Source organism: Canis lupus, chromosome 24 (genome assembly GCF_003254725.2).
Source record: "Canis lupus dingo isolate Sandy chromosome 24, ASM325472v2, whole genome shotgun sequence".
Taxonomy (NCBI): domain Eukaryota; kingdom Metazoa; phylum Chordata; class Mammalia; order Carnivora; family Canidae; genus Canis; species Canis lupus.
Window position 1 is genome coordinate 12,815,009 of NC_064266.1, and position 27,535 is coordinate 12,842,543.

Sequence of the window (27,535 nt, forward strand, 5' to 3'; positions counted from 1 at the left end):
TTTCAATTTTAATTTTTTGACGAATGTCTATAGTCTTTTACATAGTGGTTACACCAATTTACATTCCCACCAACAGTGCACAAGAGTTTCCTTCACATCTTTGCCAACACTTTTTATTTCTTATCTTTTGGTAATAGCCATTCTAACGGGTGAGGTGATATAAATGTCACTTTACCTGACAACTGAAATAGCCATTAGCCCGGAGTTTTTAGTCTAATTTTGTACCCTGGACCCTCTTGGCTGTGGACTCTTCAGGAAACTGTCATTAAACGCATAAAGTAAGATACAGAGGGAACCAACTGAAGTATAGTTATCAAAATATTTTAATTTTGTAGTTATAATGTATTAAATAAAAAATCCTGTGATGGGTCTAATAACTATTATAATTTCAAAGTAATGAGTATATGTGATTTTTTGAGGTATCTCCAACAGGTGTAATGTGGTGATTTCTACTGATGACACAGTTCTTGCTTATACTATAGTAGTTTGGTGCCTATGTTCATAATTGAAGGAAATGCTACCTTTCCTTTGAGGTTGGTAAAAACTAAAGGTGTAATTTTTTCCCATCCCAGTCCATGGACTCTGATATCTCCCCCACCCCTATAAATTAACACCTCCCCCCCACCCAGCAGTGGTTTACTGGACAGGGTGGGGGGAGGGGAGTCCCTGCATAGAAACATACTTTGAATTCATAATAAACTGGTGTGGAAAACTGTGGATGCCAGGTTAAAAATCCCTGCATCAGTACCTTTGGCTCTTTTCTGAACTCGGATGGCAGGTGAACTTTGAATGCGCACGCTAAGAATTGGGCTGGAAAACATGTCATTAATACTAGCTTTTATGGAGCATTTCCAGTGTGCCAGGTATTGTGCTAGGGACTTAAATGTACTGTCATGAATCTTCAAATAACTTTGCAAGGATAGAGGCGTAAACTGCATTTTCAGATGAGAGAGCCAGAGAAGCCCTATAATGTGGCTAATGTTGCAGGTAGGCTGAAAGCAAAGGCTTTTCAGCAGTTCTCATACTGCTGCATCAAAATTAACTTGGAAGCATAGTAAAACTAGAGATTCTAGGTCTCAGCAGAGATCCCCTATTGATCTGGGATGATGCTTTTCTTTTTTTTTTTTTTTTTTTAAGATTGATGTTTTTCTTTTTTTTTTTTTTTAAGATTTTATATATTTATTTGAGAGAGAAGCAAAGCACAAGCTGAGGGAGGGGCAGAGGCAGAGAGGGAAGCAGACACCCCGCTGAGCGGAGACCCTGATCAGGGCTCCATCCCAGGACCCTGAAATCATGACCTGAGCTGAAGTCAGATGCTTAACTGACTGAGCCACCCAGGTATCACTAGAACTGACGTTTTTTCCAATGCCCCCCTGGGATGCCTCTGATGTACACTGCTTGCAAACTGCACTTAGAGACACGCTGATGATTTAAAGCTACATCTGCCTGGTTCTGGTCACTCAGGTGTTTATTCTAGGGAAGTGTTTTGTGCCCAGTGCCAGCTTGGACCACCTCCCCGGTGAAACACCCCCTCATGAGCACACAGCATGCTACCTCCAGCAGACACTGTTGGTCTCTCCTACCACCTCCCCCCAACCCATTTCCCCATTCTTGTGTCTCCCACCCCTACCAGGCTTTGCCAAGTCTTTGTTAACAGAAAGATTGGACAATTAGTGAGAAGAGAGTGATTATAGTTTAGAGGGTTTTCTCAGGCTGAAGAGTCTCCCCTACCCCCTGAGGCAGCTTCACGGGGGAGCTACTTCCTGAGAATGGGGGAGTCTTGCAAAGAAAGACACTCAGAATTTAAATCAAACTCCCCCTCCTCCTCAAAGAAATCTGCATATGGTTCATCTGGCCTGGCTTTTCCAGGCAAGCAGACCAGCAACCAGACACAGCATCCTTTTCTGCCTGAAGGCATTTGTGTTTAAAACTGCAGTAAAAAAGAAGATGACAGTTAAGGGGGTAATTGAGCATCTGGGGTTTCTCTGTTTTCTCTCTCTTCTCTGAGCTTGAGAAGCAATGTGGATACATGAGCCACCATCTCAGCTTGCTCCAGGTACAGGGGCAGCCATGAAATGCACAACAGGAATGGCCATGAAAGGAGCCCAGGCTGAAATCCAGGGCTGAGTCCATCCCTCTGGCCACCTTGTGTTCTCCACCCAGAGATCACTGCACCTGCAAGGCTCTCCTCTATTCTGCTTAGTTGACAAGATAAAGGCAGGACTCAGAGAAATAAGGTGAAGTTCAAAGAAATTAGGCTGAGCTAGAGACCTAATTTTAGGACAACTAGATAAAGATCCTGTGATTAATAGCAATAATTGTCATGATAATGGAGCTTTATACATACTGCAGGTGGAAAAACCACTGAGATTTGAGAATTAAGAAAGCTGGATTCTAGAAAGATTTCACTGAGCAGCTTAAACACAGGGATGTGGCCATGTGACAACACTGTAAAAGGAGCCAGGACACTTGTTCTTTTTAAAACCACCTGTGTCTAAGTGTATCATCAGTCCTACCCCATAGATTCTAAGTTGTCAGTTTACTACTGTATACTCAGCACAGAGACTACACTCAGAAAGTGTTTAAGACCTATTTGTTGAATAAATGAGTGAATGACAATTCCCAAATTAATCAAGAGTCCTCTGTTTTATGAAGGGTAGTGTTTAAAAGACACAAATTTACTTTTATAAAAGTAAACTAAGGAATTAAGTATTCAGAAATACAAGTCCGGTCTAAAAATGTTCTCTGAAGCGGTTACAGAGAGCAAGGGTAACTTATTGATACACCCAAGTGTCCATTTCTTCCCAAATTCTTGGGTGGTTCCAAATACATATGAAGTTTTTTTAAAAAAAAATATATGAGATGCTACAAAAGGAGTTTGTCAAGTTTGAGGCATGGGCGGGGGGACAAATGGCGGCTGATATGAGGTATCTCCTTTTCCTTGTGCAATGTGCAACTGTCTTCCTTCCTGGTACCAGGCAGACACTGAGGAGAGATCATGCAGGAAAGACTGACAGGGCAACAAACAAACAGGTGATAGAACAGCAATTGGTCCATACCCATCAAGATTTGCTGGGATGATTTGCTGGGATGATGAACTTCTCAGAATGCACTACTTTCAGCAGTTGAATACTTGGGAAGATGAACTCAGGAGTTGCCCCTCATATGATGGAGCTCATATGGAGGGTGGGGACAGAAGGATTTCCCCTACTACTTAGATTTTTCAGAACTACTACTTAGAAAGTGAGTGAAATTCAAACTATGTACATTTCTCCAGAAGTTTCAGCAAATTATATTTTACTTCAAATACAACTCAACCTAGGCTACTATGTCCAGACAAGCTTTTTAATCTGTAGTGAAATAACAAACTCAAGACCAGGAAGCATCAGAAGCAATATTAGACCAGATGTTCAAGGGATGCCATGACTAAAACTATTATTTGCCAAAATAAATCCATGTTTTTTTCACCTGGAAAAACCAACCTGCCTCTTATGGCTTCCCTGCCTTTTCTTTGCTTTCCTCTTACAGAAAATGAAAATCCATCTTCACCATTCCCCTCTCTTCTCTGGATGCCAAAGAAACTATTTTAGTTTTGTCTTCTTGTTTCAAGAAAGCAGCCAAATGTTAGACAGTAGTGTGTTTTAATTCATTTTGAAAAACAAACTCACATGATTGATTCTTCAGGTCCCCTCACTTGGACCCAACATACTATGAAGTCCAAACAGCTCTGCATAGTTACATTAAACGGGTTCTGTGCTGCAAAGTCACTGGGTGCAGGTAGCAGTGAAACATTCCCAAGACAATCACTAGACATGCAGAATGCCAGCCAAAAGCATGGATCACTTTCAGGGGTCTTGCCTTAGGGAGCATGAGGCTGTATTTTGTGTGCATTGACAACTGTATAAGGTAGGCCAAGGGAGCAAAGCACCCCCTATTTCTCTGAACCTAAAGGGGTGTCTTTCCAAAAGAAGTGTCTTTCCATCCCTAAACTTTGGAGCCAGATACTCCTCTGAGTTGTATGTGTTGCTCCTTGGAGAGTCAAAGCCAGGCCACCATGAGCATGAAAGCTGGCTGACTCCTCCCTCCTCATTCCCCAGCATGGAGAGAACATCTGCCATTCACCCCATGAATCCAAAAGAATCCCCCCTTCCCTAGGTTTAAGCATGGACGTAGGCCAAGCAAGCCTTGGACACCCAGGCCTGTTGCATTGTAGCTATGTTGGTATATCCCATGTACAAGGTGGAAAAGTGCTTTTGTTTCTTTACCTGATCCAGCTGGGGAGGGGGTCTTGGGGGCTGGCTGCCTAATTGGCCCCTAGCCCATGTGCTTATACTGGGATCGATCCCTAGGGATCTGAACCTGGTTGGCAGTCATTTTGTGGTGGATGTGGTAAATCGCCAGTGTCACCACAATGACAAGGCCTAAGATGAGCCCCAAAATCAGGGGCAAGGTTTCCTCCAACTGCTCCCGCTCATCCACTGGACACTTATGCTCTGAAATGGGAAAAAAGAAAGAAATCAGCTCCTGTCCAATATTTTCAATCCTAAGTCCTCCTATCAAAACTAAAAGGGAATTGGAAGTGAGAAGATTTCTCAACCAACATTTGAGGAGACTCTTTTTTTTAAGAAATGAGGTTTCCCCAATCAACCATGAGAATGCATCACTTAATACCTCTGCACAAGGTAAAATTAAAATTAAAATTAAAATGCATCCATTCAACAAGGCAACATTCAATCATTGGATTCCTGGCAGGTGCCAACAAAATGACCAGGTGCTTGATTTTAATTCTCAGAATTTCAGCATTAAACACAACCATCATCATTTTTATTGCTGGTTTAATTTTTTAACTTTCTATTGAAGTATGTACACATAGAGAACTACACACACAATCTACAGTTTTCAAAAAGACTGAGAAGATCAAGTGTTGGTAACGACATGGAGCCATCAGAACTCTTACACATAGTCAGTGGAAGATGGTACAACCACTATATAGAACTTAACAATAGCTTCTAACAAAAGGAAATGTACACTTACCTTGTAACCCAGCATTCCAATCCTAGGTATTTACTTAAGAATAATGAAAACATGTGGATACACAAAGACTCGGCATAAATGTTCATGGAAACATTATCCACAATAGCCTCAAACTGGAAACAACCCAAATGCCCATCAAAGTGGAATGGAAAAACAAACCAGTCCGTTCATACAATGGAATATTAATCAATAATAAAAAGGAATGAACTATGGCTACATGTAACAAAATGGATGAATCTCAAAAACATTCTGTTGAGTGAAAACTCTAAGACCCATATTCTAAGTGTACATATCACATGATTCCATTTATATGATGTTCAAAAACAGGTAAGTCTATGACAATTGAAATTTAAAAAGTGTTTACATACAGGGAACAGGAAACGGAACTTGCGTGTGATGGAAATATCCTATATTTTGATCTAGGTAAGGGTTACATGGTTGCAAGTAGGGGTAAAAATGTATCAAGCTAAATATTTTTTTTCAAACTTAATATTTTAGGTTTGTGTGTTTTAAGATTTGTAAATTATACTACAATTAAAAAAAAAAGTACAGAACTTGATGAATTTTCATAAATGAACATCCCACACAACCAGCACCTCGATCAAGAAAGAAAATGTCACCAGAACATTGGTGCTGATTCCATTTTGCATTCTTACCCTCAAGACAGTTTAATAGCCCTACACACCTCTATTTTCACCTACAACCAGATAAACAATTTTGGGGAAACCTGGTGGTCACACAGTTTGTAGACCGGAGCAGAACTGCATTCCTAAAGGGGTGCCTGGGTGGCCCAGTTGGTTAAGCAGCTGATTCTTGATTTCAGCTCATGATTTCAGGGTCCTGGGATCAAGCCCCACATTAGACTCCATGCTCAGTAGGGGGTCTGCTTGAAGATTCTCTCTCTCCTTTTGCCTCTGCCCCCCACCCTCCACCTCTAAAATAAATAAACAAATCTTTTAAAAACTGCATTCTTTAAAACCAGGTATTTGCTCAGGTTCCTTTGCCCCTTGTGGGTAACTAGTGGCCTTTTCACTGAACTTATGAGCAATAACTAGAGAAAACAGGCTTAGATAGCTCTTCATAAAGACTAAGTTTCTAAGTTGGAGTGGCCCAGTAAACATTTATTGAGCACTAGGTGTGTGCCAGCCTCCTCCAGAATCCATGTTGGCATAGTCCTTCCTTCCATCTCTCCTCAGACCAGCAGAAAGGAGGATAAGATCAGAGCCCTAAGTCTTTTCTAAAGTAGAACCTGGAAGATTGCAGGCAAACATACAGCTTTTTAAAAGCGGTATACTTAACACGCCTGATTTCTAAATTAACTTTCAGCTGTAATCACAGGTTGTCTCATTTAATCCCCATGACAATCTTATTAGATAAATACTGATATTATACCCATTTTACTCATATGGTAGAGTGAAGCTAAGTAATTTGCCCAGAGGAAATGAAGCCCCAACCTAAATTCCAACAGCCTAACTTAACAGTACCGTCAGGGTGGCACTTAACAGACATGGGCTAGGGGTAGAGCTAGTTAGGGTCATGTCAGTAGCAGACCAGAGCAACTGACATTTAAAGGCTACAGAATCACAAGGCGGACAGGAAGGAGGGCTTCTGGGCTCTGTGGCTCTGCGTACTGCTCATGAAAATTCAACGAGGTACATGTTTATTACTAAGAAGTAGGAAGGTACTTTCAGAGGGGATGGATATGTTAACTTTTCTGGATTGTACTAATGGCTTCATAGGTGTATTCCTAAGTCAATATTTATCATTATACACTTAAATATGTGCAGTTTTTTGTATTTCAATTATAACCTGAATAAAACCATTTAAAATAAATAAGTAAACATACACATACATATATTCCCTAGCTGAGAAGATATTTTTTTTTTACAAAGAAGATTTTTAAAAAGATATTTTGGCAAATTTAGGGAAATGTTAAGGATCTATTATTAGCACTAAACTTTGCTTTCTCCTTATTACAACCAGAGGGCTAAAAAGAATTAGTAGAGGACTTTTCTTTTTCACTATTTGATTCAATTATAATGAGTCCCACACTTTGAGCATCAGCCTGCAGCCCAGTATACCAACCGATTTCCCCGAGGAAAACTTGCTGTTGTTACAAGATGCGCCAGAGCCAGCTATGGTCCCAGAACTCCATACCCAGGTTGGTTTCCCCCTTATGATACCACATTGCCTCTTTAAAGAGAAAAACTAGTGCAAATGGGGTTTCCTGGTGTAGGGATTTTCTTAACAACAAAGGCTATTTGTTTTCCTCACAACATGCAGTTGCCCATGTAATGTTAATGTAGATTGTGGGCTTTGCTCATTTGTCATGTCCTAGCTACAAACTTACACCCCGCTATTCATAACACACCCCTATCAAGCACACCTGAGTTTGTGCTAATGAGATCAATTTGGAAAGTCCATAGGCTACCTTAAGATTGGGGGTTGGTTGCCAGGAGAAGCAATCTTGTGATCAGAGGGTTGGAACTTTCAGCCCTACCCCCTTGATTTCCAGGGAGGGGAAAGTGGCTGGAGATTCAGTTCAATTACCAATGACCAATGACATAATCAATTGTGCCTATGAAATGAAACCTCAGTAAAAACTGAAAAGGATGGGATTCGGAGAGCTTCTGGTTGGTGAACACATGGAGACTTGGGCAGAGTGGTGGATGTAGAGAGAGCATGAAAGTTCCACCCTCTTGTCCTATACCCTACATCTCTTACAATTAGCTGTTCCTGAGTTATATCTTGAATAAAATGCTTCTCTGAGTTCTCTGAGCCTAAAACTCAGGAAAAGGTCATGGAAATCTCCAATAGCAAGTTGATCAGAAGCCCAGGTACAACCTGGACTTGCATTTGGTCTCTGAAGTAGAGATGAGGGGGTAGTCCTATAGGAAGACGCCCTTAACCTTTGGGATTTGATGGTATCTCAGCAGTGTCAGCAGTAAGGTGAACCAAAGAATACCCAGCTGCTGTCAGAGAATAGCTTAGTGTTTGGGAAAAACACCCACACATCAGAATTGGTGTCAGAATCATACTGTCCTAAGTACTATATTTAAATGGATAATAAATTTGGTATAGTTATAACTATAATATTTTAATTTTAATAACTAGAATACCATTGTGGTTTATTTCTTTTTGTTTTATTTTTAATTCTAGTATAGTTAGCATACAGTCTTATGTTAGTTTCAGTGTACAATAGAGTGACTCAACAATTCTATACATTACTAAGTGTTCATCACTACGAATGCATCCTTAAATCCCTATCCCCTATTTCCCCCATTCTCCCACCTACCTCCTCTGGTCACCATTGGTTTTTTCTCTATAGCTAAGATAATGTTTTTTTGGTTTGTCTTTTTTTTTTTTTTGGTTATTGTTCATTTGTTTTATCTCTTAAATTCCACATATGAGTGACATCATATGGTATATGTCTTTCTCTGACTGATTTATTTCACTTAGCATTATAATTGTGGTTTACTTCTTAAGAATATTTTTTTGTTGCCTTAAGACAAGACCTGAACTAATCACACCACAGAAGGGGGTATATTAAACTATTAACATGTCAAAAATAATAGTCATGGGGAAAATAAGGGGATATAAAAATATGAGAAATAATGAATCCCCATCTTCATCCACCCACATCCACTAAGTGGTCAAATAAGTAATTAGTGAGTCTACCATCCCTTACCCACCATTCCAAAATCCACAGAGCTCTGGAAATCCAAAGTACTCTGTATTACTCATTTGGCAGCAAAATTTGACTTGAACTAATATCAGGATGCTCATGAGTCTCATTCATCCTACTTAGCATGAAGATTCACATATTTCACTGCAGGGAACAGATATATTAATTTATTTGATGACAGGGGCTGCCCTGACTCTTCTGGGGTTTTCCATAATATATGGACTATGCACTGTATTGTCTTCCTAAAGTCTAAAATATCCTGAAGTCTGACACCCATCTGTCCCCAAGGGTTTTTATGAGCCCATAGAAGTTCACACACTCCACTTTCAGGCTCAAGCTAGTGTTTTCAAACTCTGCCTCTGATCCAAAGGGGAAAAAATGTTTTACATTATAACTCAGAACATATATTTACACACATAATTAAAACCAAAGTCTCACAAGATAAGACCTATCCTGACCTTGTGCATCTAACAGTTCCTCCACACCAGTCTATTCTCTTTCACTTAAAAAGTGCTCACCATGACCCACTAGGGCAGAAGGTGCCATCTTTTTTATACCAATAATGATGAAACCATCATTCTTTCTAATTATCATGGTTACAAATGCAGAAAAATAAAGCATGTAGATAGAACTACAAAGGAAACAGATTACGCTGAAATTCAGCTACTAAAATATTTTTAAATAAGTTGGGAGAAAGTAATACATGTACTCCTTTATTAGTACATATACTGGCTGAGATTGCAAAGTAATAAGAAGTACCACTGTCACTTTGCAAGATCTGTGCAAACGAATGTCGGATAAAAATACCTATTATTTCTGTTGGTGATAAAGTCACCGCTAATTATTAATTATTACCAATTACACTGTGAGTTGTTCTTTTCATTTATAATTGAAGGGAATGTTAAAAGTTAGAAATTGTTGAAAATAAAGATGCAAATTTTTCCCATTAAAATTCACACAATCCCAGAATCCTATCCACAACCCATTTGGACCCTAGGGTTAAGATCCTATACAATGATTATACAACCCACAGAGTCTAAAACAAGGAAGGCCCTAGATTTCTGCCTGGGAAAAGAACCTCATTTGGCTTAGCCCACGCTTAAGCTGGCTTTGGATGCTCAGAGACCCCTAACTCCCTGTTTACCTCCACAAGGCTTGGGGTCCCTCATGCCTCCACCCTGGCTGGGCTCAGGGTTCTAAGTGCACAAAACAGAAGCCTAGGGAGGATGTCCTATGGCTGGAAAAGACAACAACCAGTCTAGTATAGTCATTGGAAAGAATCAGATGAAGACAGATCAGACAACAGAGGGGTAATCTGTTGCCAGCTACCATGGCCAAACAAGGTTCCCTCAACCATAAATCCAATGCCCCCACCAAAATCCTGATTCATCTTAGGTTCTGTTTTTCAGTTGATGCTTTATTTTCTTGTTCATTTGTTTGATGACCATCATTTTTTTGTGTGTGTGATAGTTTAAAGACCATCTCAATGTTGTATTTACTCCCAGAAGCTGACCAACTACAAGAGCTGTTCATTGTACCCCAAGGAACAGCACTGAGATAAGCAGTGGGCAAAAAGGCAAGCTGCCTGCTTTCTCAAGCTCTCTTAGCAGCACAGACTGTTCCTGTTTGAGGAGAGGGCAAGTCTTTTGCTGGCTGGGCTTCTTCCATTCTGAGAGGGCAGCTGGTGGGAGGAGCTTACTCCTCTTCCCATTTTCTCTGGACTGGCTCTAAACTCCTGTAACCTCAGCAAAATGTATTTTGTATACAGAGAAACTGTTAGCATGAGTGGGCTTTGGAGACCTTTGGCTGGAGACAAGCAGATACTCTCACAAAGATGTAAGCACTAGCAATAATAAATAAATAAATAGGGACGCCTGGGTGGCTCAGCAGTTGAGCTCTGCCTTCCGCTCAGGGCGTGATCCCGGAGTCCCGGGATCAAGTCCCGCATTGGGCTCCCTGCGAGGTGCCTGCTTCTCTCTCTGCCTATGTCTCTGTCTCTCTCTATGTGTCTCTCATGAATCAATAAATAAAATCTTTGGGGGAAAAAAGAAAAATAAATAAATAACATAATAAAAGCAATTACTGATAGACGCCACTGTGTGTCAGGCACATGGCAAGCACAAGGAAGAGTTGTATAAACTCTTTTTCACTGCTCTGTAATCTCTCCCATGGCAGGGAAGGTTCATGTATCCCAGTACCTAGGTGCAGCAGACCCAGACAGTGTCTTATACCTTGGCATTCACCATTCCCACATTTTCCAGCGGGTTTTGCGTACAAGGCAAGTCTTAAAGAGTCAACGCCTCTCCTTTACCCAGCAGCCATCAATGGTGGATGGGAATTGGTGGGTAAATGCCATTTTCCCACCTCTCAGGCCAGATACTCCAAGGTGCTTCTATACTCCTAGTATGAGCCCCAAGTGCCCACAATGTGAACCTGCTCACTAATGCTCCTTAACTGGTTGCCTTGCCTTCCTATCTCACCTCCCCAACCCCCTACCAGTGCATTCTAGAATCACCTCCTAAATAAACTGCTTGCACTTACATGGTTGCATAGGATCTGCTCCTGGGGGAACCCAGCCTGAAACACTATGTTCCAGGACAGTACCTAGAACACTGAATTCTACAAATGGCTAGCTACCTGACCCTACACTAGGGCTCCACTTTCCAGCCCTCAACACAGTTCTTAGCAGGGCTCATTAAGAGGATTATCCGCTCCCCCCCCCCTCCCAGATGCTTACCAAGGAGATCCTGAGGAGCAACTATCCAGGGTGACAGGTTTCTTGGTTGGTAGGTGCTAAGTAAAGCACAGATCTGCACAATGCTCTGGATCAGCATCAGGTAAGCCTTCCTGTACTTGAGGCATGGCAGCTAGCCACAGAATGCTCTACTGGGGGCTGGTGTACAGAGCAAGGTAAGGCATGTTCACTTCCACTAAAACACAGATCCGGGTAAAACACTGATCATGTTGCATCTCCCAGTTATGCTGTTAGGAACACCAATAAAAGGCCCATGAATTCAGAGGACCTGACAATCTTTGTAAAGACGCCTCCTGCATTCACATGTTTATTAGAGTTGCTTGGTAGGAGCAGCTGAGGCTCTGAGAAGCTAAGAGCATAGATCTGGTACCCAAAGACAGGCTCCTGCCTCAGCCCTTGCAGCCACCAGGAGGGGGGACTTCACGAATAACTTGGCTTCTCTGAGCCTCAGTTTCTCCACAGTAACCTGGGATCTCAGTACCTTCTCTACAAGCTTGTTTGTTTGCTTACTTATTATTCTCTCTTGAGAACTGAAAAGGGACCAGCCTATATGTGGTAACTTTTAAACGCCTGTTAAACCTGAATCTTTAATAAAGGGGAACAGAAACACCCTTTGTGTTCTGTTGTTTCTTACATAATTACCCATACATAAAAGTTACCTTTCATTCAAGCCATTAAAATTCTCAGGCTGATTTTTTGCCTATCAATGATGTAATCCTCATCCCATCACAGCCAGAAAACTCTTGGGGTGCTCAAAGGGATACACTACACGGATTTAACTGTGGAAGGACACGTTAATCAACCCCAACTGGGAAAAGAGGAGGTGCCTTGAACTACAGGGTGGTAGTTGCCATGAAAGTGTATTTGGTTACAGAAATGAGCCAAAGTAGCCTCTGTGTATTGGCCCTAGGTGGTTTATTTCTTCACTGCAGGCTGAGACCATTAGCTCGAAAGCCTGCCATGCCAAACTCAAATTTTTACGCATCTAGTTATTTAAAAACCAGCCCAAACAAGTACATCTTTAGCTATTTAGAGCCTGCCTGCTTTGCATACCAAACCTCACCCAACAGCTGTTACCCATTGATAAGATAGAGCCTTATAGGTATAAGGCCTCAGCTTCTGCTGCCCCTTAGAGCTTTCTGACCCAGAGACTTCTTATCCTGCTGCTGAGCCATATCACCTAGACACGTAAGCTCCCTCCTCCATACTCCTCTCTTCATCAGGAGGTCCTCTGCCCTCCTCCCCTTCTGGATGGTGGTCCCCATAAGCCTCTCTCTGGACAGTCTCATGCTCCAGGCAACTTCCCCTCTCACATAACCCTGTCCGAGTACCACCAAATTAAGCTTGTGTGTTATTGCCTCTCAAGGTCATATCTTTTTCTTGATCAGCTCAAGATCCCTCAAACCCCCTACAGTGTTCCACAGCATCACCAGGGAGCTTGCTAGAAATGGAACATCTTGGGCTCCACCCCCAGACCTACTGAACCAGAGTCTGCATGTTAACAAGATCACCAGAGCTGTGCACAATGCAGCTGAAGATTCCTGTGCATTCTGCAGTTGGAGACATGCTGGGCTAAGAGACTTCTGTTGAGGATCAGTGTAGTTGCTGAGCTCAATGCACTAAAGGGATTTATGTGATAAAGACGTCAACCCCCATTTGAGCTGCTTTCAGTCCCATGAGTATCCAGTAATCCATTTCACTGACCCTTCCTTGCTTTTCTCAGAATCTATTAAGCAGGCAGGTGTGAAAATTCAGACTGCCAGTGTGGCCCCCTTACTGGTCCTTCATTGGAACCCCTTTTGCTGTAAACCCTGCACACGTGAGCCAACCACACGTACATACCCCTGCAGTGGGCATGCATATATATGACCAGATACTGCTGCTTCCCCCACGCAGATAGAGGCAATGCATCAGAGCTTCCTGAAGTTCTATTTTGGGGGTGAAGGGGGGGCAAGAGCCAAATCCCAAAAAAGCACCCCAAAAGGAATCTTTTGGATTCCATCAAATCAAATAAAATGATCTCTTACAAAACACAGTGGGGGTCAGGTGCTGAGAGGCATAGAAAGGAGGAGCCAGGAACAAAAGAGCCCCTGCTACACAAAGGCAAATAGATCCAGTGAGTGATTCTGAATGAGGCTTGCCTCCTCCCAGGAGTAGGAGCTTTGAGCCCCAGGGCACCATACAGGAGGGAACATCCTAATTATTACCCAGAAAAGCCTGGGTGAGACAAGTACAATTTGCTCTTGCTTAATATATCTGCATTTAGAAAGTTCTACATGCTTACAAACTCTCTAAGTCTACCCAGCAACCATGCCCATCCATCTAGGATCTGAAAGTGGATAAAAACTGTTTTTCAAACAAAAGATGCCCATTAAGTCCATGCCATGAACTTCACTGATTTTCAGGAAAATAGTTCTGGCCCTTACTCAGGACTCTTTTATTCTCACTTTGTATAGGATCCTAAACATTGAGATTTGGTTTCTCAGTTTGTAAATGAATATAAGCAATAATGTAGACATAACCCAGAATGAATTAAGGTGAGGTTGTGCTAGGACCTAGTAAAAGCAGCCATTTATAGCCTGGTAGCACCAATAAGTAAGGAAGTGCCTAAGAACAGCTGACTAGTAAAAAACAAAGAGTAATTAGAGACAATGAAAAGTCCCCTTATAAACTCAAAAGCATCTATGGTAGGGGCCCTGGGGACTGATTCTACACAGTCCAATGTGTTTCTCGTGAATTCCCAGTCATCAGTAATCATAGCTCAATTGCGTTTAATTATAGTTAATAGTTTCCGTTTAAGAAAGACACTGTTACATTTTACAAATACTTTTTATATTCAAACATTTTCAAAAAATGCTAAGTTCTTGATACCTAGAGTTTAGTTTCAATATTCTGGAAGATCTATTCAAATGGAATAGCCTATTCTTCCCTAAGTTTGTAGAAGTAAGTGTTGTATTGACTTAGTAAATATATTAAATTCTGATTCATCTGGCATTCAAGCATTTCGGAGCCTCTGTTAATTGTGTCCACAACTTTTGAATATCAACTCGGCCAAAGTTCACTGGGCATCTACAGTGTGCCAAGCATTGTATTAGGTGCTAGAAATGCAAAGATGAAAAAAGAAGTAGGCTCTTCTGTCAAAGACCTTTTAACTTAAGAATGCTCAAATGGTCTTTAAATAATCCTAGTGGGGGTGGGGTAGATGCTATTCACTATAGTTTGAGTTGAAAGATGAATTTTATGAAACCTGGATTCCCTGGGAAATGATTTGTGTATAACACAGATGGCGATTCCCTGATTGTTCATTCCAGTAGTTGTCTTCACCTGGGGATCCCCAGCCCAAAGCAAGACATCTAGAAAGCAACCAGAATCTCATTTCTTAACAACCTTCTCCAGACCAGAAAGGACAAGTGCATTGAAAAATTTACTTACCCTCCACGTGCCCAGTGTAAATGGGTGCTAGACTCAAAAAAATTGCAGAAATATGGACTGCCCTTACACCCAACCTGTGCTGGGCTGCAGAGAACCAAGAGAATGTGGACCTCCTGAATCTGCCCAGCTATATCCTGCCTGACCCCCTTTCAGAGACCAGCACAGACGGGGAAGAGCCTTTCTCAACACCACAGAGGGAAAAGATTAGGGGACCCTTGCTTCCCCAGAGTTTCAACGGTGTTTCTCCCCACAAAGGTGAGTGCTGGAGGGAGGCAGGTCTTCATGAGTCTCTCTGTGACCTGCACATGTATGCATGCCCGCATGCCCGCGCACGCGCATACACACACACACACACACACACACACACATTCTAGCCACACTAAAACTTAGACTCACAGGGCTAGAACCTATAGCTGCAAGTGCTGAACAGAGGAACTGAGGCCCATAGAAGCAGAGGCCCTCCTGCAATCCACGGCTCTGTAGGTAAGTACTTGAGATTTTTAGCTGCCTTTTCATTGGGAAATTGGCATCAAAATTACATACAGGTTTTCCAAATGAATTTTGTTACCTCTTTGGCAAGGAGAGGAAAGAAAAGATGAAAAAATGAGGGGAGAGTGGCAGCAAGGAAAGGAAACAGGAGAGGAAAGAATGGAGCAAAGGAGGAAGGGAGAAGAAGGAACCACTGGGAAAAGTTGATACTGTTCCTAAAATGCTACAGTGAGAAGAAGTATCCTGTCAGCCTAAAGAAAATACAAGTGGTAACAGCCTGGGACCCTGGCAGGTGCCCCTCTCCATCCACCCTGAAGTCAGCCTTCGCTCAGAACCCTTCCTCTCACCGCAACCTACCTTCACTGAAGACAAAATCAGAGATGATGTCAAAAGGCTGGATGTGGACTGCGGATAGAATCATGGTGACTGTCTTCTGTGGATCGCTGGAGGCTAGTGAAATGGACTGCTGAGCTTGACACTCATAGGACTTCCCAGCTGGGGTGACCAAGGCAGAGAGGCGATGTGAGTTGGCCGTGTGCTTCCCAGCTGCAAGGAAGGCCCAAAGCAACTGTTAGGACCCTCTTTTTGGAAGAATCCTAATCTCCTAATCTTCTGTGCCAGAGAGCTGGCTCCTGCCTCTCAACTCCAGACGCCTTTTTGATCCTCTGTGTTGCTGGGGCTCTGCTAATGGCATCAAGTGGTGACAAAGGACAAGTACACCCACTCTTTTGTAAGCAGGGGCTCCTTAAACATTGATCTGAAATTTCATGTCTGGAAAAGGAGAATGATACCTAAAAATCTAATTTTTTTTTTTTTTTTTTTTTTTTTTTTTTTACTATATAAAACCTGACAATGAAGATTCCAAAGAAACAGTGACTTGATCTTCCACATCTCACACCAGACTACACGGAATAAAATTTCTTCCTCAACAAAGCAGGGCTGATTGCTGGTGCCCTGGCCAGATGCCCTAATAGAGAGAGGTTTTTTTGGAGGTTTCCCCCTTTTTTCTCCTTTTCTGGCACATGTTTGCATGGGTTTTTCTTCTTTTCTTTTTTTTTTGGGGGGGGGAGGCATCTAATTTAACTGGAAGTAGTACTTGAATATGGATTTTGATGAAGAGAAAAAAATGCTCTTCTTACTGCAATGATAAAAAGAGGTAGAAAGGGCGAACTGACATGAACGTTCTTTCATGTGCTCAATAAAAATCTCTTCCTAACACAGGTACTAAGGTGATGGAGAGCTTCATCAGGAGATTAGACGGTTTACTAAATAAATAAGTTAGGTAATTAATTTAAGTGTGGTCTTTCGTGGTGTCTGCACATGTGAACACTCTTATTTGGGGAATGGCTGTTGTTCTTGCCACGATATTTCTGGAGGATCTGGGTGAGTCGTTGGAGTGATGGGCAGGGAAAGATAAATAAATTAGGACAGGGTTCAGAATCAGAATCCGCTCTGGGGTGGCTGCAGTCGATGACTGAAGATTGAGTGCGAGCCTTAGGGCCTGGAGCAGAAAGATAGCGAAGGCCAGCAAATCCTGGGCGAAGGGGAGTCGGCTGACCCTTTCACGCTTCTGCTCCTGAGATGAAAACCCGGGGTGCAGGGGGAAAACACCGCTTTGCCTTTCTCCGTGCTTCTTTAAAGGACAAATCATAAGAGACGGTCGTGAAGCAGCCAGGGGGTGACAGGCCCAAGAGAGGTCGCATCCAGAATCAGGCTCGGGTGGTGGCCGGTCCTCAAGGCCCCGCGGACGCACCGCGGCTCCCGCTTCCTCTACCCGGCGAGAAAGCGCGCGGCGGACGCGGCCCGGAGCGCAGAGCCAGGATCCGGTTTCCGTCAAACGTCCGGATTTCCTGAGGAATTGGGTCTCCACGCCCGCGCTCTCTGCAGCGCCCGCGGTGCCGCAGGCTCCCTCCCCAGCCCCGAGGCCTCTACTCACCACTGACTGCGTCTTTAAAATGGGTCTTCTCCGAGGAGTCGTAGACGAACTGGACTTTGCTCAACCTCCACGTCGCCTCCGGTCCCTTGGACGCGTTGCGACTTTCCTGCCGAGCGGGGGAGGCGCGCGTCACTCGCCCCCACGGCTTCTGGGTGAGGAGACCGGGGGGCGGCCCCCGCCCACACCCACCCCGAGGCCGCGCCGCCCCTGCGCGCCCGCCCGCTCGGGGTTACCTTTACGAACAGCATTTTGAGCGCATACGCGCGATCCACCCAGAACACCTGCAGCTCCGACTCGTTGTGGCCACAGTGGCCCTTCACCTCAGCTCCCCGGGTCAGTGAGATGTCGGCCTGTTCCGTGATCAGCTGGGAACACAGACGCCCCGCACCCCCTCAGCGAGCCCGGCCTCCGCGGGGGCTGGGAAGGGCGGCGCGTCCAAACTCTGGGCTGCACGCCTGGGCGCTCCTTTGCGCGCGCGCTCCCAGGTCCGGGAACATGCGGTTAGATGCTCTACGTGCAGACCCGGCCGGCCGTTAGGGAAGCAGAGAAAGGGGGGTTACTTTCAAAGCAGGCAGGGCGAGCAGAAGGCGTTACAAGCTGACACCCCCATGCAGCATTCGGGAGCAGCCTGCAGGGGCGCAGAGGGGAAGGCAGGCGACCCAGGTCTTCACGGGGCCTTGCCGGGAGGGTGCCCTTCGCCCCTGGAGCCCTAGGAGCAAGCCGGGAGGGAAAAGGTTCCTTACATCGACATAATTGCTGGCCCACACATCATAAGGGACAATAAATTTGGCTGCGAACTCGGCCATGAGACACGTCGTCCCATTTTCCCGCACCACAAATATATCTTTTTCAGGGTTAGTGGAAAGGCCTGAGAGATTTTCCACTTCTTGTTCTGCCGTAATTCGAGCCATTGTATCTGCGGAAAGACAAACCAAAAAAAAAAAAAAAAAAAATCCTATGGTTTCCGGCCTCAGTGAGCCCACGCGTCGTGGGCGCAAGGGTGGAGAGACCGTGGTCTGCGGGCTTTGGGCTGATAAAGTTCCTGGCCGGCGGCTGTGCGCTCTGCGAGCCGTTTCTCTAACCTAGCGCCGACAATTTCAACTCCACTGCGATGAATTAATTTTTATAATAAAAATAAAAATGTTTAAATTTGAATCGTTACTATTTTGTAAGCCGGCTGGCCTTTTTCTTCACCTTGGGCTCTTAAACCCAACCTTTCTTGCCAGTGCTCTGACCCCCACGAAGCAGGCTCGCGGAGCCTTGTGTCTGGGATGTGCCGCACAGGTGTGTGGCCCTCTGGGGAATTCCCTGCCACCAGCGGGAAGGCCCTCCACCCCGCCCCCTAAGAAGAAAGAAAATAGCAAAACGTAAGGGCCACATTTTGACCTAAGCTACTGGTTTTACTCTGCCGGTTCTGTTCTCAGCAAACAGTGCACTCTGCCCTCGCGGCCGCCCAGACGCTACTCACAGAACAGCATCAGGAGAACTCTTAGTCTGTAGACGCTGGGAAAGGCTCTTCCTCGGAGATCCATGCTCGCCGTGCAGCGAAGGAGGCCAGATGTGCTGCTGCAGAGGCCGCCCGAGAGGGAATCCCTCAAAGTCGCCGCTGGAGTGAGCCGGGGTGAGCGAGGGGCGGGGGCGCCGTGCGGGGGGCGGGGGCGGGGGAGCGCGAGTTCCCTGCGCGCGGGCGGAGACCTGGTGGCGGGGAGCCGCACCGACCCGGGCCGCCCGAACGCGAGGCGGCTCACTGCGGAGGAGCCGACCGCGAGGTGAGGGAGCTGTCCGCGGCTGCGAGTGCTGAAAGGGATCGGTGGTGGTGGTGGTGGTGGTGGTGGTGGTGGTGGTGGTGGTGGTGGTGGTGGTGGTGGTGGTGGTGGTGGAGGAGAGCTTGTTGTGGCTCGGCTGGTGCAGACAGCCAATGGGATGTTGGGGGGCTAAAATTTTCCCCGAGTCTGTTTCCTGTTCTGCAGTTGCATCTGCAAAGATGACTCTGTCCGGAAAAACTTAACAGCACTCTCAGACTTATTCAATATCCCTGCCAGGTACAGTTATTAGGTGGTGTAGATATCACATCCCTAGAGTCCTGGCTTCTGAAAATGCATCTGGTTGCTGAAAGAAAACGGGAGAGCACAAATTGTTGCTGCTTTGAGGGAGGAGGAGTAGGCAGAAATAGAGAAGGAAAATGCTATGGCAACAGTTTCCTGCATTTGGAGACATCCCCTTCTCTCCCCTGCTCTCAATGAGCTAATGGGTTTAAAGTTAAATTGACGCCTCCCTAAATGGGGCCGTCAGTCAGTGCAGTAATTCAGGCTTATTTTCTGTTAGTACTGCTCTCTGATTGCATGAGGGCTCTAAACTCTGGGGTCACCTACCCTCATTATACTGTGACTTTTATGCCAAGAGGCATGTAAGTGAACCTGAAGTTTGGAGGGTTATCTAGGGTCTCTTAGGACAGCAATGTTACATAGTTATGTAAACATGCACACACACAGATATTACTCTACAGCCTCTAGTGGGACGAAAAAATAAATACTACTGGGCTAATTCCAATATTTACATAAAATGGGTAGCTTGCTTTAAAAAAATTTTTTTTTGCTTTGTACGTCAGAATGCAGCCTTTTCAGCAGTAAGCATGCTGTCCTCATCAATCGTATTGATGTCCAAATATTTCCTGTCTTACAGGCTGTTGGATTATGTGGATAATCAGTAATACAATGTCACAAAATAAACAATGTCACCTTAAGGGAGAAATTGCAAAATATGTTCACATGCGTTGCCACATTTGAGCCTCCTTACCATGTTAGAAGGTAGACATGGGAAGATATGCCTTATTGTGGTTGTACATTCCCAAAACTGAGGCTCAAAAAAATTAAATGACCTTCCCAAATGTCACATGGTCAGTTAGAATTAAAATAGAAAAATCACATGCTTTAACTTCATAGGGATCATCTTCATTTTTCCTTATATAATACTTTGACTCCAAAATATACCATATTTTCATTTGCATAAAATCTTTATTCACTGACCAAATAACAAGCTGAAATCCCAAATCTCTAATTAGATCAATAGCAATTCAAGCTATGAAGTAATATTTAAATTGATAGCATATTTTATATCTTTATTTTTATCTGTTATTTTATATTTCATTCAAGCATTTCTCAAGGACTTTACATAAATGTTTATAAACAGAAGAACTGACGCCAAATTGTGATTGCTAAAGTCAATTATTATTGGTTATGATTGGAATTTGCAAAATTTACATGGCTTACAGTTTGTCATGTTAACAATTGCTGTAACACATTTTCCTGCAGTACTGTAAAAAATTTAAAAACAATGATTCATATGTAATGAAGCATTTATATTCTCTGTCCCTCCATCTTTTCCTTCAGTACTTTAATGAGGAAAGAAATGGATAGATTTTAGCCTAGGATTCACTATTTATTGCTTTTATGCCCTTGTGCAGATTTATCCTTTTCCTCAACTAAAAAACTGGAATAATACCTCAGGGGATGGCCGGTTAGGCCAAGTGAGACAGTAAGTGTAACATCATTCAAAACAAAAGATTAATTTATTCGTAAACATTAACTGAATACCAACTATTTGCAATATGCTTGGTGCTCTGGGAATCCAAAGATAAACAAATACCATTATACAAATAGAAGAGATTGTCTGTAAAAGATTATGACAATTTCTCTTGTGATACATTGTTGCAGATGTTCTCATTTATAGGTTATTAAAAGATCAACTGAATTAATTGATGAATATCTACTTTAATAAGAAAATATAGATGAGAAATAACATGGATCATTAATCTTAAGTTGTTATAGTTGATTATTGATTTCATTATAAATCAAATGGTGGTTCCTTTGAAATGCTTTCTTTTCACACCTGACATACATGATCTCTTTGTTGACACCACAGAGTACTAGAATGAATTCAAAGAAAAAAGGAAGCAGTTTTAACTCTTTCTTCCTAGGAGGATTATCCTCAAAACAGAATTAAATTTCCTTGTAGGTGTTTAATTTTAAAGATAGCTTACAAAGACCCCTGAACTTATTAAGCTATCCTCAGTGATTCTTATGTTGGAATAAGCATTGGATCATTTTCCCTACAGCTTTTATCTACATTAATTAAATAAACTTCTAGTAATCCTTTATTTTTTAAAGATTTATTTATTTATTTCAGAGGTGGGGGGGGAGCATGAGAAGGAGGGGCAGAGGGAGAGAGAGAAAGAATCTCAAGCAGACTCCACACAGAGCCCAACACAGGGCTTGATCCCAGGCCTTTGAGATCAGGACCTGAGCCAAAACCAAGAGTCAGATGCTAAGCCAACTGTACCACCCAGGTGCCGCTCTAGCTCTAACCATCCTTTAAAAAACATCCTGTTTATGCTAAGTGCTTAGGAAATATCCTTTTGAAATCAGCAAAGAGCTGATAAAGGAGTAAAATTTACTCCTTATATTATTAGATAATATCTTAAGATAGTAACAACATTTTTCAAAATTTGCTCCATTCTTCATTTATTGAATGGGAGAGAAGGTAGGAGAAACTGACATAAACAGGGACACTCATGTGGATAATGGTGGTGTCATTTCCATCATTGCTGCTGGAGGTCAAAACAAAATGTCAGGAGAAAACATGATCTAAGTATGTTGCCTTTGGAACTTTCTCTAGATTTTTTTTATGTCCCTTCAAAGGATTCTTTTCAATTCATGTATTTCCTTATTGAATTAGCCTTAATGAACTTCATGCTATTGAGTGGTTACTATTTCATAGAAGTGGAAGCAAAGGGCCCAGTGTGTATAGACCTTTCAGTTTGAGTGAGAGAAAATAGGAAGATACATGAAGATGTAGGGTTGCCTGGCATAAGGTGGGCATAGATGTTTAGGGAAAGATTAAGACAGCCATTGCAACTGACCAAAGGAGGCCTCTTGGAGAAGGTGGGTGTTAAAAAACATGGACATACTGACCTGGGGGAGATAGACAAGAAAGGGCAATGCCAACAGAAGAAATTTATATTAAATAGGAAAGCCAGTACAAAGATGTATCTCTTCATCCGTCCATGTTTATCAATCTGTGATAAAGAAGAAATTAGGTCCATTAGGCTATGCAGTTTATAGACTACATAGCACTACTTACCTTCTTTATCTGATAATATGCTCTACATATGATATATGGAAAAAAATGGCATATGCAAACCTTACCCTAAATAAAATTAAGTATTCAAATTGTTAGGTATAACTCTTTATATTTGGTCACACAAACAACTGACTTGTATCTGTAGATCAAACAACAAAATTACAAAAATCAGGAAAAATGGATAGAAACCATATTTATTAGCTTCAAAAGAGGAAAGCTAGGCTTGTTGTAGTTGAAATTTGGCTTGTTGATATTTCATTCCACCTTACAGTGAAATGTAAAAATGTACTCTGGCTATGTTGTCCCCAACCCTTCCAAAACACACACACACACACACACACACACACACACACACACAGAGAGAAAGCACACGTGGATGGGATAATTTAAATAAAAGAAGGGATAATTTAACTAAACAGTACACCTCTACATAGAGGTTAAGCCCAAAACTACTACTTACCCAAACCATTTCTTGTGTTCAGCTTATCACTGAACACTTACTTCATTTAATTTACTTACCGCCTTTGAATACCTTTGAAACCCTTCCTAGGATAGAAACCCTTTGGGGATAGGAACTGAAAAATAAGTGTACACGAGAATATTTGCATAAGTTTCCAAATCCTAGAATAGTTGGAAAGAATCAGAAAATTCAGTTTGAGGTCTGATGCACTCAACTTGCAGGACCTTCATAAAATTTTCTTCATCCTTTCATTTCCTTGGTCTCAAATGCACCTACTTTAATGAAGCAAGAGCTGTTTCTGCAATGAGGGTAACTAGTGGAAGAGGCGAGGCGCCAGAATAATGGCCCTTTCATCGGCCAACGATGTTTATGCTAAGTACTTAGGAAATATCCTTTTATGGTTTCTTTTAGAATAAATGCCTTCACGTAGGAGAGAACAAGAGGGACAAAGTCCATAAAACAAACCTCCAATAAGCAGATGGTAAGGCCTGGTAGTCATTCCAGAAAAAGTTCAGTCACAAATGAGGCAGTAATTAGTTAACTATTTTTAAACTTCTTTTAAGTTAGTTGCCACTAAGCTCCAGCTGTTAGGCCTTGGAGTACAGTCCTCTCTGCTTTCCTAGTGAGGAAAATCTTAACTTGGAGGCAGTGAACTTTTCTGCAAAGGACGAGAATCAACTGAGAATTTAAAAAAAAAATTCTTTTAAGAAGTTTTTCTCTCCAAGAAATAACAACTACCTCATTAGGCCTAAGGTTAGGTGAACTGTGGCTCATTTAAAATAGTTTGCTACCTGAATTCTGTGATAATGTGATTCCTTAACATCTCCTTTATGATGTGTTACAGGAGTTCCTGGTCCCCAGTTAACTACTCTTTTAATTGCCTATTTGACCTTGTCTGCATATTCACTTGAAGATGTGATGGGACTGAGCATAATTTATATTAATTGCCTTTGGGAGGGGACAGCGAGAGTGGGGTGGCCAGTCTGCTGTGCTTTGAGGGAAGCTTGGAGTTCTGGAATGCCCTCCAGTGTTCTGCTGTTGTAAGGTTGGGATGTGTCTGTGACTGTTTTTGTGAAAACACTGTACAGATGCTCTGGGAACCAATAAAGGGAAAGAGGAAGGAGTCTTCAGTATATTGCAAAGGAGCTGGGAATGGCAGTCCAGGAAGCGATATGTTAGTTTTTACTGACGACAACTTTGGTGAGTAGCTTCACGGCTCTCATCATCAAAATGTCTTTCCTAAAGGATCCCTCCAGGTCTAAATACAATGTTTCTATGAGTGACCTTAGTTGGGAGGAGATCTGCGCGAGTCCTTTAGGGGAAAACATGCTGGCAATTCATTATTAAAACATCCCGTCTCCACGCGAAATAAGTGTGCGCTGCTCAGGACTCATGGACTGTGACCTGTGCTGTTACCTTTGGGTGGCACCGACGTAGGTGGGCAGGTTGCACAGGGCTTGGAGTTTCGCAGGGCGCGCAGGCTGCAGATTCCAGGCCTGGAAGCTTCTGCCCGAACGAAAGGAGACGCCGAGCGCCCAGCCGCCTGCAGCCAGAGCTGGCAACGACCTCGACCTGAGAAAGACGTTGGCGCCTGGCCCTTGGGTTGGACTCCTGGCACGTTGGCGTTGGCGCAGCTGCTGCAGGTGTAGACAGGGGACAGAAACCCCCTGCCCAGTTGTACAGGTGAGATGCACGCCGGCTCCACAGCGAGGGAAGGGGGATCTCTCACAAGGGCGCTGCGGTTGAGCAGGTTCGGCCAGGGCGACGGGACCCGTGGGGTCTTTTGTGTTTGGGCGTCGAGGGTAGTCAGGACGAGAAAAACGAGGAAGTCCCTAGCAGAGAGCGAGTCCCTGGCTCCCTCCCGGCCTTCTTCGGGGCTCCCCTGCCGCTGAGGTCTCGGCAGTCCCAGAGCTGGGGGGAGGCCGGCGGGGGTGAGAGAGACTCGGCTGGGGCGGGGCAGGCGGGCGGAGAAGCGGGCTGGGCCTGAGGGGGCGGGGAGGAGACCGGGTCCCCGAAGCAACGCTTCTCTCCCTTTCGGCCTCCCCGCGCCGCAGGGAAAGGCCCGCGAGGTGCCGCAGCGGCCCGGCTCCCGGAGCCGGAGCTGGGAGGATGCACGCTCCAGGGCCCTGGCGCTCGGGGAACCACGCGCAGCTCGGGCTTCGGACAGCCCCGGGCCCCGCGGCAGGCTTCCCGGACCGAGGGCACAGTCTTCTGGGGGGCGACCGAGGCCGAGACCGCGGAAAGGCCTGGAAGGATGGGCAGGCGGCGGAGGGGCGCGGGCCCTTGGAGGAAGCGGCCTGGAGCAGGCAGGTCCGGACTGGGAAGGCGAAGGTGAGACGGTGAACGGACTCACAGGGCCCAGGGTTGTGAGCTGAGGGTACTGGGCCGCTTAAAAAAAAAAAAGAAAAAGAAAAAAAGTCGATCAATCAATCAACTTGGGAAAGCAGGTGGGAGCAGAGGGCGCTCCCCACCCTGGGTTGCCCCTGCCGCGGAGCCCGCCGGGGCTGCAGGTCCAGGCCACCTGCGGGACGCGGGACGCGGGACCCGCTCCTGCGCGGCTCCGGGGGCGGCCGGTCCCGGTCTCTCTCCCCTTCCGTGCCCAGGGCCGGCCAAGAACTCTGGGAGGCCCGACTCCAGCCCTTTCTGATAGTCCCCTCAAAATAAGAATAGCATTAAATCCTGGGCAGTGACACTAGAAATGTTAACATCAGCCTTCACATACAACTCCATGGTCATTTTTTGACTCAAAAGCCAATGTGGGGGTGCCCCGGCCTTGCGCCCGCCGCCCCAGATCGGGCTGTCAGAGGCTTCCCCGGCCCAGCTGCCCAGGCGGCACCCTCGGGTGCCAGTCCCTCCGCCCAAATCGGTGTCCTCCCCGGGACGTTCTTTGTGTTTCTAATTCTCCCCGCGCTGTTTTATTTTTTTCTTTCAGTGGAGAACTGAGTCGGTCTATGGGGGCTGTGTCCCCGCCTCGCTCACAGCCTCGGGGATCCCCCGCCAAGCAAATGGGCCTTGAGCCCGGAGCCCGGAGCCCGGAGCCCGGAGCCCCAGAGCCGCCCCTCCACGTTCGCCGCCTCTGTCCCCGGAGGTCGGGAGCCTCGGGGGCCGCCGCGGTTACTCCCGGGTGACTGTGGAGCGCACAGATGGGGGACGCCCGGGGCCGCGCTCCCGGCCTGCTGATGGATCGTCTCATTTCCCGACTTGATGGGCCGGAACCCGGGCTGGCGGGGGCGCTCTGGCCGCTGCACCCTGGTTGCGGAGCGAGGGTGCCCCGGGCGGATCCCGCCCTGCCGCGCCCTCCCCCCCGCGCTGCGCCCCCCCGGGTACCCCTTCCTCCGCTCTCTGTGCCCGCGCCCGCGCCGCGTCCGGGTCTGGAGGGCCGGGGCTCGGCTCCCGGCACCGCCCGCACCGCGCTGTCGCCGCCCTCTCCCGCCGGAGGCCGCGGGGACCGCGCTCCCAAGGACCCTTCGAGGGACCGACAGCCCCACCCGGGTCCACCCGAAGGCCGCTCCTCGCCTCGGCCTGGGAACTCCGGAGGGAGGCGGCGGGACCGGGCGGGGGGGCGGGGAGGGCCGCTGTGCCAAGGAAACTGCGCCCTGAGACGCTTGCATCGCGCCTTGGGGGGCACCAGTCTGTCCACCCTGTCCCCTCACCTCGTCCACAGTTCAGGCAGGCGTGGGAGGGGGCCAGAAGCTCGGGAAGCCAGGCTTCGGGGAGAGGAGGACGGTTGATCGCTGTCCAGGGATCGCTGGGCTCCCGGCTTCTGGGCCATAAGCCTGGGTTGGTTTTTGTTTTTGTTTTCCTTTCAGCTTCCCAGAATTTCGGAACCCAGACTGTGCTCCAGGTGTTCCTCCCGCTGGCTGGGGCTTGTTTGGCGCTCAGGGCATCAGGCCTGCCATCTCAAGGAATCCCCATTCTGGGAGTGTATTTGGGCTAAGTATCCTGGCCCACTCCCCACCTGCTAAGAAAGTGCGCACCCCTACCGCCAGGAAGGGGCCGCGGGGGTCAGGGGACCCAGGTAGTGCACTGTCCAAACGCTAAAGTGTGGTCTGTGGACCAGTAGCGTCACCTTCACCTGGATACTGCAGAAGCCCAGGCCCCACCCATCCCCTGCATTTAAAAAGGTCACCTAGGGGACTTGGGTACCCTGCAGTTGGCTGGAGAAGCCCTGGCCTCACTGATAGAGGCTGAGCTACTGCTAACGCATCCCACCTTGTGTGTCCCAGCTTCATCTTCATCGTCTGTTAAATGGGACATGTTTCTGAGGTTCCCAAGGAATTCTTCAGCACCCCTGAAACCGCTTCAGGCCAATGACATTAAAATCTCTAGTTGGTGGAGCCTGGCAGGAATGCAGCTCTAAGTGTCTCCAGATGATTCTAATAGCCCAGAAGAACAAGTGTAGAAATAACCCCCTTTGCAGATGAGTTGAGATAGGCCTGGGCCCTGTACAACACTGTGAGTACAGTGGTTAACACTCGGGGCTCTATAGCCAGATTCACCCAGGCCCCAGCAGACGGGGCCTCGAGACAGCTAATTAATCTTGCTGTGCCTCAGTTTCCTTATCTGTTAAATGGAGTTGATAATAATGCCCTACCACAAAAGGTA

At 45.4% G+C, this 27,535-nt stretch overlaps 2 protein-coding genes and 1 long non-coding RNA gene across 3 annotated transcripts; 1 reads left to right on the plus strand and 2 right to left on the minus strand.

Moving 5' to 3' along the window:
* Positions 1 to 3,624: 3,624 nt before the first annotated feature.
* LAMP5 (lysosomal associated membrane protein family member 5) lies at positions 3,625 to 19,009 on the minus strand. Its single transcript, XM_025469325.3, has 6 exons — positions 18,800 to 19,009; positions 18,075 to 18,247; positions 17,565 to 17,696; positions 17,332 to 17,437; positions 15,753 to 15,941; positions 3,625 to 4,493 (listed from the first exon to the last, which is right to left on the minus strand). Exons 1-6 carry the CDS (start codon positions 18,861 to 18,863, stop codon positions 4,315 to 4,317), a joined length of 843 nt encoding a protein of 280 aa, XP_025325110.1. The 5' UTR covers positions 18,864 to 19,009; the 3' UTR covers positions 3,625 to 4,314.
* LOC125753498 (uncharacterized) lies at positions 15,278 to 15,942 on the plus strand. The gene is made up of 2 exons (XR_007405478.1): positions 15,278 to 15,389; positions 15,487 to 15,942. It is a non-coding gene; the product is annotated as an uncharacterized LOC125753498 (long non-coding RNA).
* A 296-nt stretch (positions 19,010 to 19,305) lies between the features above and the next one.
* Positions 19,306 to 27,168, minus strand: LOC125753578 (protein enabled homolog). The gene is made up of 4 exons (XM_049100773.1): positions 27,143 to 27,168; positions 26,584 to 26,822; positions 22,302 to 25,318; positions 19,306 to 19,440 (listed from the first exon to the last, which is right to left on the minus strand). The coding sequence occupies exons 1-3, from the start codon at positions 27,166 to 27,168 to the stop codon at positions 24,321 to 24,323; spliced, it is 1,263 nt and encodes a 420-aa protein (XP_048956730.1). The 3' UTR covers positions 19,306 to 19,440; positions 22,302 to 24,320.
* Positions 27,169 to 27,535: the final 367 nt, after the last annotated feature.

Bases quoted from the DNA above. Each gene is read 5' to 3' on its own strand.
- LAMP5 (XM_025469325.3), bottom strand. From the start codon at position 18,863: ATGGATCTCCGAGGAAGAGCCTTTCCCAGCGTCTACAGACTAAGAGTT. The intron at 17,438-17,564 runs GTAACCCCGAGC...CCCGCTCGGCAG, and splicing joins TCAAAATGCTGTTCGTAAAG to GAAAGTCGCAACGCGTCCAA. The intron at 15,942-17,331 runs GTGAGTAGAGGC...CCTTCCTTGCAG, and splicing joins TTTTAAAGACGCAGTCAGTG to CTGGGAAGCACACGGCCAAC.
- LOC125753578 (XM_049100773.1), bottom strand. From the start codon at position 27,168: ATGAAGATGAAGCTGGGACACACAAG. The intron at 26,823-27,142 runs GTGGGATGCGTT...TTGAGATGGCAG, and splicing joins ATGAAGCTGGGACACACAAG to GCCTGATGCCCTGAGCGCCA. The intron at 25,319-26,583 runs GTGAGGGGACAG...TTTTTTTTTAAG, and splicing joins CTGCCTGAACTGTGGACGAG to CGGCCCAGTACCCTCAGCTC.